The sequence below is a fragment of the Hibiscus syriacus genome, unplaced genomic scaffold (assembly GCF_006381635.1).
Source record: "Hibiscus syriacus cultivar Baekdansim isolate YM2019G1 unplaced genomic scaffold, ASM638163v2 tig00112501_pilon, whole genome shotgun sequence".
In the NCBI taxonomy this organism is placed as follows: domain Eukaryota; kingdom Viridiplantae; phylum Streptophyta; class Magnoliopsida; order Malvales; family Malvaceae; genus Hibiscus; species Hibiscus syriacus.
In genome coordinates, this window is record NW_024063348.1 from 1053 (window position 1) to 11594 (window position 10542).

The following is a 10542-nucleotide window of genomic DNA, read 5'->3' on the forward strand; positions in this document are numbered from 1 at the left end:
CAGAGAAGGGTCACACGGCGGCTGGAAGGGGATTAGTGTTGAAACCCTAAATTGATTTAGGGTTTGAAACCCTAAATTGATTTAGGGTTTGAAACCCTAAACTGATTTAGGGTTTGAAACCCTAAACTGATTTAGGGTTTGAAACCCTAAACTGATTTAGGGTTTGAAACCCTAATCTGATGGGTTGTTGGGGACCGGGATTGGGCCAATGTAATCTGAATTGGGCTTAGGGTCTCTGGGCCAAATGGGCTTCGGGTTGTTGGGCCTCTGTAATCTGAATTGGGCTTAGGGACTAGGCCTGCAAAAATTGTAATAATAAATAATAATAAAATAATAATATAATGATAATAATAATAATAATAATAAAATAACGGAAAAAAAACCCGGACAAAAACGGGTGTTTACAATGTCAAATGCCTTGAATGCCATACTTCCCATAGCAAAGGAACTGAAGCATTTTGCACTTCAAACGGGGATGAGTAATTATGTAGCTTCCAATGGGAAAATGATTCAGTTGTTCGACGAAGAATGGGTGAGACCGAGTGGGACCTCCAACTTTTACTATGCCCTTGAAGATTTGCTCCATGCGAGATTGACTGGTAAGGTGGCTTGGACTGTGCATAGACCTGGGTTGTTGATGGGTGGCTCCAACAGGGCTTTGTTTAATTTCATAGGGAGTTTATGTGTTTACGGTGCTATTTGTAAACATTTGAACCTCCCTTTTGTGTTTGGAGGGACAAGTGAGTGCTGGGAAGAGAGTTATATCGATGGCTCCGATGTGAGACTCGTTGCCGAGCAACAGATTTGGGCAGTCACCACCGCATGTGGTGATGGGGTGTGTTCATATGGCCAGGCGTTTAATGCAATCAATGGTTCGAGTTTTACCTGGAAGGAGATATGGCCAATACTGGGAAAGAAATTTGGAGTTAGAGTGCCGGAAGAGATGTTTTTGGAGGGTTTTTGGTTTGAAACCGCCATGGGAGACAAGAAGAAAGAATGGGAAGAAATCGTGGTGAAGGAAAGGTTGGTGGAGACAAAGATGGAAGATTTGGCGAATTGGGAATTCTTAGACAACTTGTTTCGGTTCCCGACCAAACTGTTGGGGTCACGAGCTAAGGTGGATGCCCTGGGTTTTACGATGAGATGCAACACCCTTGAGTCAATTTCGTATTGGATTGATTTCATGAGAGATGAAAACTTCGTTCCCTAGACCTTTTTCAAACTTTCTTCTAGGGATATACCTAGTGGAGCGCCGGTGGGGATGGTGGTTTACTCCACTACAAAAATTAAAATCTTATATATTTTAAATATTTTTGTTATTTCTATTAAAAATATATTTCTTTCTAAAATTTTATAAATTCGTCTCAACTAACGTAAAATTTTGTATTCCTTTTTGTTTCTTCCCATATTCCTAAAGTAAGCTAACATTGTACATCTTATTATTTATTATACACAACCTCATCAATTTAATCTTCCCAATTCACATGCATTATATTTGATCATATTCCAAACTACAAATCCGTTAAAAGTTTAACGAAAGTTAACTCTCAATGACCACATCTTAACTAAATAAAAATGAAATTGACTAAATCATATATATTTTAATCAAATAAAAAAAGTATACAAAACTCAAACGAAAATGATCAATCTTATATTTTACCCTAAATAAATTTAAATGTTAAACAATCTTCAACCATTTGAATTAAACTAAAATCTTTATCGATTATTATTTGGGTCAAAATATAACATTTTATTATACGTTAAATTATGAGATAGAGAACTTAAAATAAGGTCAATTTATTTGGGAACCATTCCTTAATTGAGAAGGATCCTTTTTTAAATGTTATAGGACTTAATGATCGAACAAGATAGTTGTGTTCTCATTGTAATTTGACAAAACACTATAATAAACACTAATATAAAAATACTAATATACTCTTAAAACATAAATTAATCTGCACTTTTTAAAATCAAAGATCTTGCTTTTCTAAAAGAAAAAAGAGAGAGAGAGAACCAATATCTTGATTTAGACTAAAAAATAGATTATGACATTAAAACAAAATATATTACAAAATCGAAATTTATGCCCCCTTTGGCTCCTTACGAGAGAAATAAAACATGACGTAATTCCTTGTCGGTCATAAGATCATGGGATTCATGACTGCATAATGATTATAATCTAATTTAATCTAATTGATTAATAATATTTAAAAGGAACTATTTTTTAAAAAATCTTAAGTTCAAATAATTGTTTTTACGGATGTATATAAATTATCAATTTATAAAATTATTTTTAAACATATATTATCTTATAGTCATTTTGAACTAATAAAAAAATATTCAAAAGTCCTATTCTTTCTCACAAAACATCAGGGCAGGAGTAATCTATTAGTTTTTTTCTTTAATTATAAAATTAATTATTTAAAATTAAAAGAATATAGGCTTATATTTTATAACTTTTTGAATTAATTAATAATTTCAACTTGACTCATTTCAAATAAGCTAAAATGATTGAATATAAGCGACGTCTTAATATAAATTCAAAAAAATATTAGTATTCATATACTTTCACTGTTATTATCTAAAAAAAAGTCGTGTATGTTTAATATTACAATTAAAATGTTGAATTTCTCGACATAAAAAAATATTTTTTTTCCTTTACCAATTTATAGTAGTTTATTTGATGTCTATTTTATTAATTTAATAAAATTTATTTTGGTTTTTATATTTTATATTAGGTTATAATTGGAATTTTTATTTGTTTTATTTACATGTAGGAAGAAGTCAAAATTGCACATAAGGAGAAAATTTTAACAAGTTATAATAAAGGAATGTATAGGTTAGATTTTATCATTGATTCGATACAAAATATTGAAAAGACAATTATTAATACAAAGGGTCAATTTGAAAAGTAATTTAAAAGAAGAACAAAGACTAAAATGATGAAGATTGAATTTATTGAATTATCTCCGATTAAACTGATAAATTACCAAACTCACCGGTCTGACAAAGAGAATGTGATGTCAACTACGAAGTGTCCACAGTCAACATTTATGGAATTTCTATGTTGAATTTTTGTATTATTATTTTTCGTCCATCCAATTTCTATCCATTCTATATATAAAAAAAATCTGAATGCTCCACAAAATATAATGGTGTTACTTGATTTATCTTCAACATTTATTTTGTTATATTAATATTTGATTAAATATTAAAATTAATGCCATATATAGATTTAGATTCTATACAATTTACAATAAAATTACAATTTAGTTTAATTTTTATAAATTATTAAAATTATTATTAACAAAGTTTTATTTTTTATTTAAATATTACATATGGGAATAATTTTAGTAAAAACTTAAAGGTTTTATATATGACATGTCTCTAGCTTCGTTGATGGAATCTTTTATAAAAAAAATGACGAAAAAAGTTTGTATTTCTATTTTTTTTTTAAAAATACATTTTGTATATTGATTAAAACATACTATATAAATTAGAATTGACTTGTTTCATCATTCAAAAATAAATAAAATGTTGAATCAACAATGGATTAAACATAACATAACCAACAAGGGTCGGTTCAAGTAGTAAGTAGTTTGATATCGTTTAAATAAGATCTCGAGTTTGAGTCGTTGTGTATACATAAAATCTCTGTTGGAAGACTCACCTACCAAAACTAAGTATACGATGTGGGTTAGTCCAGATTATCAAGTCGAAGTCTTAGTAATAGGGGAAAAATGAATTAATCATAATCCCTAATAATAATGCCAAATGGTTCTCAAATCATAATAAAATGGGTTCAATTATTAACTGTCTAATCATGATTTTAGTGTTTTTTTATTGTGATGAAACTGATGACATTACATTTTAGTTGTTTATTTAAGTTAACATTCAAAGTTATGTGAAAATTCATTTAATAATAAACTTATCTATTAAATGTTAAAAGTTGTTTTTATTGACAACAATTAATATTATTATCAATATGAGTATACTAATAACATTATAAAAATAAATAATTAAATTATGTCAACTTAAAGTGTATGGATTAAATTATAATTTCAGCATAATAGGGGATTGAAACGAAAATAGACCAATTATGAACTATTTTTTCGCGTTCACGTCTTCCAAAAAGAGTTTCAATTTTGTTATTAAAAATAACCTCATAAATCATCGGATTTCAAATTTACATGCATTTTGTTCTATTCCAAACTGACAAAATCACAATCGTAGGTTCACGTGCTACTTCAATTAAGTGGGTTTTTTAGAAAAATAATAATTAGACATTAATATAATAGGTATCACATGATAATATATTATATCACGTATATAAATTATGAGATATCAAATAATTGTGTTTCTTAAAGGCGTACGCATTGTTATTGAATATTATATAAAACTTTGTTTTCATATTATAAATTATCATTAAAAAGAATAACAGAAGAGAAGAAAGATTTTAATGTGATTGGGAGAGAGACGAGGACCGATTGACCCCGAGCAAATAATCTCTCGGGTGACTTATTCGAATAATTTTTTTATCGACTGTATTATTACTAAAAATCACCCCCTTTTTGGTTATTCTAATCTTGATTCGAGAATTTTATCCTTTTTACTTCACATTTGGCTTGATAGGAAAGTAAAAATTTGAATCGATTACATTATTGTTTCAATATTTATGATGATCTGAATAAGAAAAATATGACTTAGAATTCAGAATTTTCAAACATATATGTAGAAACATGCATATGGATTAAATTATAATTTCAGCATAATAGGGGATTGAAACGAAAATAGACCAATTATGAACTATATGCCACTCCACTAAAAAATCTTCCCCACCGCAATATATATGTATATGTTTTATATAAATATGTGTGGAAACATGCAAGAAAACCCATCTTCTAAACCATGAAAAGTCATTTATTTTTTCTGTTTTTTTTCTTGTTTACACTAGCCCATGGATTGAACACCAAATGTGAGACTCGAGACCGAGGTTCAGACCTCCAAGTGTTCCACATTTACAGTCCCTGCTCACCCTTCAGACCCTCAAAGCCACAGTCATGGGAAGAGGATGTGCTCCAAATGCAAGCCAAGGACCAGGTCAGGCTCCAATATTTGACCAGCCTTGTGGCCAAGAAATCCGTGGTGCCAATAGCTTCCGGCAGGCAGCAGATTGTGCAGAGTCCAACTTATATCGTGAGAGCCAGCATCGGAACCCCATCTCAAACCTTGCTAATGGCCATGGATACCAGCAACGATGCCGCTTGGATACCTTGCACCGGCTGCACCGGCTGCTCCTCCACTGTTTTCGAAAATGCTAAATCCATCACTTTCCACACCCTCGGCTGCCAAGCTCCTCAATGCAAGCAGGTGCCAAATCCCAGCTGCGATGCCACTGGCAACACTTGCATATTCAACATGACCTACGGTGGTTCCACCATTGCTGCAAACCTTTCACAGGACACAATCTCCTTAGCCACCGACTCTGTCCCGAGCTACACTTTTGGCTGTCTGCGGCAGACGACCAGCAACTCGGTGCCACCACAGGGTCTGTTGGGGCTGGGTCGAGGTCCATTGTCCCTTCTGTCTCAGACCCAAGACTTGTACCAATCCACATTCTCTTACTGTTTGCCTAATTTTAGGTCCTTGAACTTTTCTGGGTCATTGAGACTTGGACCAGTTGGGCAGCCATTGAAGATCAAATCCACCCCGTTGCTGAAGAACCCTAGGAGACCATCGCTTTACTTTGTGAATCTGATTGGAATTAGGGTTGGAAACAAAGTTGTTGATATCCCACCATCTGCCATTGCTTTCAATCCCACCACCGGTGCCGGCACCATTATTGATTCCGGTAATTTCTTACGTCAAATGTAACTATAAAAGCTTCATTTAAAATTGTCGCATTTAAACTTGTCCATTAAACTTTAGGTACCGTCTTCACCCGGCTAGTCGAACCAGCCTATGTCGCTGTCCGAGATGAGTTTCGGAGACGTGTTAAGGTTGCCAACGTGGCATCCCTCGGAGGATTCGACACATGTTACAATGTACCGATAGTGGCACCGTCTATAACGTTGATGTTTGCCGGCATGAACGTGACACTGCCAGAAGATAACCTGTTAATCCATAGCACAGCGGGCAGCATCACATGTTTGGCGATGGCATCGGCACCAAATAATGTGAATTCCGTGCTGAATGTGATAGCCAATATGCAGCAACAGAACCATAGGATCCTTTTCGATGTGCCCAATTCGAGATTGGGCGTTGCCCGTGAGCTCTGCACCTAAATACCATCTCTGCTTGGGCAATTCGATTATTCGTCTTCTGTTGGTGTAACGTGATTGTTTTTAAAGTTTTTAATATATATAAATTTAAATAGATTCGTAGTATTAAACATGCTTAAAAACACAATACATGAAACCAGAAATTCGATACAATAATCTATGCAACTCGGGATGAATATCGGATGCAGATATGTGTAAGAGATTCTCAATTTGTCTGAAACAGAATCAATCTGAACAGAAGGGATGTGAGCAATGTTGTCCCAGTATTTCCCTCCATTCCTTCTGCAACTTTCTTTTAACAATGAGCAGCCATGGATATAAAACCCCAACAATGACATAATCTTGTCTTTTTTGGGCGAAGATTTGAGCTTTGGAAGTTTAACAATGGAAGGTTTTGGAAGGCAGGATTTCGACATTGGGGAAATCACTGATGGCAAGTATGCTTAGCGAACAAGGTAATTACCCCATCAGATTATCCACCATGGATGGTTAGTCTTTTAAGAGAAGTGAGTTTACAGAATCCCCAAGGAATCAGTCCTTCAAGAATTTCAGATTTTGAGATTCAAGATCGTGGAAACCTTCTTAAGGAAAGGGTACCAAACATGTACAAAATTATATATATAATTAAATCGAAATTGAATTATTAATTTATAAAATTAGAATTTAGTTGTAGATGAAATTTCATATATAGTTTTATATTTATGCTATAATAGTTTTATAGAAAAGTGCAAGTTACTTTATTTCTGTCATTCAAATTTCTTTTCACTTCTATTTTAATCATTTAAATTTAAAAAAATTCAATTTAATCACCCAAATTTTGAATCATTCTTGTTTTGGTCAAATTGTAGTTAAATAATTAACGATGTTAGAATGTGAAAATTTATACACATCGTTTTGGATCCCTATAGAAAACCAAATTTACATGAAAACAAGGCATTTGTGGATCCCTATTGAAAACTATTTTTTCTTTTCTCTTCTCATCTTCTTTCTTTATTTTTCTTCCTCTCATTTTCTCTCTCTATTTCTTTCACTCAATCTAAACCAAACCCAAATTTCGACCATCTTCGTTCAGGCGACTACCAACCATCATTGTTAAAGGCTAGCGAGTGTAAAAATTTCTCACCAAATATGTGTCACCCTTCTAAACACAAATTTGATGTTCGTTTAATCAAAAACACCCTAAGTTTTGCGAATATGTCATCTAACAACTTCAATCTGTTGAAACATCACCAGTTGATATTATTTTCGACCAACAATAATATCATCTAACTGAACTTTCTTCCTCTACAAATATTTTAGTTTAATTTCTCATAAAAACTCTATAAAAATCTCAAGATTTCTCATGAACTTTCAACCTTTCTGCTTCACCGATGTGACTATCAGACATCATGATTTTGAGATATAGTATTTTCTTCACTGACATTCATCTTTTCATTGTTGGAATTTTTCATTCGGCCACTAAAGCATTAAAGGTAAAAATGAGATTTATGTGAACATGAGTTATGAGCTTTAAGGTTTGGCTGTTATTTATGTTTTGATTGAGATTTGTGATTTTAGGTTTAAAGATTCACACGAACTAAGTGACATCAGTGGTTAAAAAATTATTGATATTCCTTGAGGTTTGAGTTTGAGAATCACGTATGCATGAATATGAGTATTCAATGTCAAATTGTTGAGAGTCTTTAAACAAATACTACCTTATATTACCTCAGACTAATTTTTTTAAAAAAAGTTTATGGATTTAAGTGAAATGAAGATTGGATTTGGATTTTGAATAACGAAATAGTCTAGTCTAAAAAAAATTGGGTTTAACTATCATCGAAAATGACGATCGATGCGTTGACTAATCTAAAACATTAATAAAAATATCAAGTTAGCACATAGTTAGATAGAGAAACGGTTGAGTGGCTATATAGGAATAATTCAAAAGTTTAATGATTAAATTAAATATTTTAAACTTTATTGATCAAAAATAAGAGTGAGAAGAAAATTGGGTGATGATTTTTGTAATTCACCCTATTGGAAAAAACCGACTTGGAGTTGTAGACTGGGCAGGTTGAAGATTATGTGAATTTATATGGGTAAACTATAAATATGGTACTTTATATTTTCAGCATGATCAATTTTGGTCACCAATTAAAAAAAAAGAGTGGTTTTAGTCCATTATTTTATCGGTCTATTTGATTTTAGTCTCTCAACCGTTATCTACCGTTATTCACTTAACAAAAATGTTACATGAAAATTATTATTTTTTAAAATAAGAAGACACCAACGTGGATTATTTTAAATTTTTAATTATCATGTAACACTTCCATCAAAGAATTAATGGAAGTTAACGGTTAAGGGACTACAGCCGAAGGAATCAATAACATAAGGGTTAAAACTGAACCAATCAATAACATAAGGGATTAAAACTACTCTTTTTATGAACTGGTGACCAAAATCAGTTAGACCAAAAATATAGGGACCATCCGTACAGTTTACATGATTTATATTTATCCTAAAATGGTAGCAGCTTGCATTGCATCAGTCATATTCAAAATAAATTATATTTGCTTTGGGTCTCCCAAATCCCTTTGATTCTACCATTTCCTACCCAACATTTCCATCACCAAACCCAAATCAATGGAAGTTAAACGCCGAACCGCTCGGAATCTGGTAGCCAAACTAAGCTCAGTTTCCGAGCAGACCCGAACCGAAGCTTTGTGCGAGTTACGCCTAATTTCCAAACATGATCCCGAGAGTCGACCAATAATTGCTGATGCCGGAGCCGTTCCTTACCTCTCCGAAACGCTTTACGATTCTTCTCCAACCATTCAAGAAAGCGCCGCTGCCACTTTGTTGAATCTCTCCATTACTTCGCGCGCTTCTCTCATGTCCACCCGCGGCTTCCTCGACGCGTTATCTCACGCGCTCGGTAATTCACCTTCTCCTTCCGCGGTTCAGGCCTGCGCCGCCACGCTTCACAGCCTTCTCATTGCGGAGGAGTCTTACCGTCCGATAATTGGGTCGAAACGTGATATTCTTTACTCACTGTTGTCGATCATCACTGCAAACAACGCGCCGCCTCGGTCGATTAAGGATGCTTTGAAGGCTTTGTTTGGGATCGCGCTCTACCCGTTGAATCGGGCCAGTTTGTTGGGTCTCGGTGCCGTTCCCGCTTTGGTGGCATTGATAGTCAGGGATGCGAGGACGGGGATCGTGGAGGACGCCACGGCGGTGCTGGCGCAGATTGCGGGGTGCGAAGAGAGTGAAGAAGCAATAAGAAGGGTGGTGGGATTAGGGTTTTGGGTGATTTGTTGGATGAAGGGACTGGAGCCAGTGAAAGAATAAGAGAAAACGCAGTGGCGGCTCTGCTGAACTTGGCTCGCTGCGGCGGCGAGAAGGGGAGGAAAGAAGTTAGGGATATGTGTGCTAAAGTTATCGAAGGGATTACTGACTTGACGAAGAATGGAAGTGCTAAAGGAAAGACTAAGGCAGTCGAATTGCTGAAAATCATTGTTGATGGAGATGTGAACGCAAGAGAGGTGAGGGATTTTAGGTCCAGTAATTCCTTCGATTCCATGAACCATTCTATATGAAGTGCTTCCCATTTTGATCCTTTTGTTATAGATTAGGCTAATATTTGTTTCAAGTGTATACGTCTGATGCATTGATAGCGGGCAATTTCTTATTCAAAACAGTAAATTATATGTTTGCCATCTCATCGAAGTTGCTAATCGGAAATAAACAATATTAGGAGATGATGATGAGATATCAAGTTGTTTTAGGGATTAGGGATTGGGGTTTATTCATTTGTTATACAAATTAAGCAGTGATATGGCGTCCTTTGGCATAATATATCCCTCATGGTGTAAATTTGATAGCAAAAAAAATAAAGGGAAATACGAGTTTATGATCAATGTTGAGTCTATTTTTCTTTTACCTGTTCGAGATTATTTATGCGAATGGCCATACTTTTGCTGGTTGTTTATACATTTAAGATTGTAAATCAGACCTTAGGGATACTTTAAGCATGTTATTCTTCACCTATATGCATACTAGATAGGAATATCTCTATGATGCATTCTACAAATAAGTGAACCTGTGAAAAAGTTTCCTCGGAAATTCGGTAGACTCATAATTGATGGTCATTGCTGCTTGATTTTTGTCCTGTATTTATTTATCTTTCTATAGAGAGAGATTATTTTGATGAAATATTGTAGCTTATGGATGTTCACTACAAACCTGGCTCGACTTTGGTAGGTTAGAACTTGTTGTT

General features: G+C 34.0%; 2 protein-coding genes and 1 pseudogene across 2 annotated transcripts; all 3 read left to right on the plus strand.

Moving 5' to 3' along the window:
• Positions 1–406: 406 nt before the first annotated feature.
• LOC120180790 ((S)-8-oxocitronellyl enol synthase ISY2-like) lies at positions 407–1212 on the plus strand. The gene has a single exon (XM_039186084.1). The coding sequence runs from the start codon at positions 407–409 to the stop codon at positions 1208–1210; it is 804 nt and encodes a 267-aa protein (XP_039042015.1). The 3' UTR covers positions 1211–1212.
• Positions 1213–4896: 3684 nt separating this feature from the next.
• On the plus strand, positions 4897–6348 carry LOC120180813 (aspartyl protease AED3-like). The gene is made up of 2 exons (XM_039186106.1): positions 4897–5851; positions 5929–6348. Exons 1-2 carry the CDS (start codon positions 4909–4911, stop codon positions 6282–6284), a joined length of 1299 nt encoding a protein of 432 aa, XP_039042037.1. The 5' UTR covers positions 4897–4908; the 3' UTR covers positions 6285–6348.
• A 2458-nt stretch (positions 6349–8806) lies between these two features.
• Positions 8807–10129, plus strand: LOC120180814 (annotated as a pseudogene).
• Positions 10130–10542: the final 413 nt, after the last annotated feature.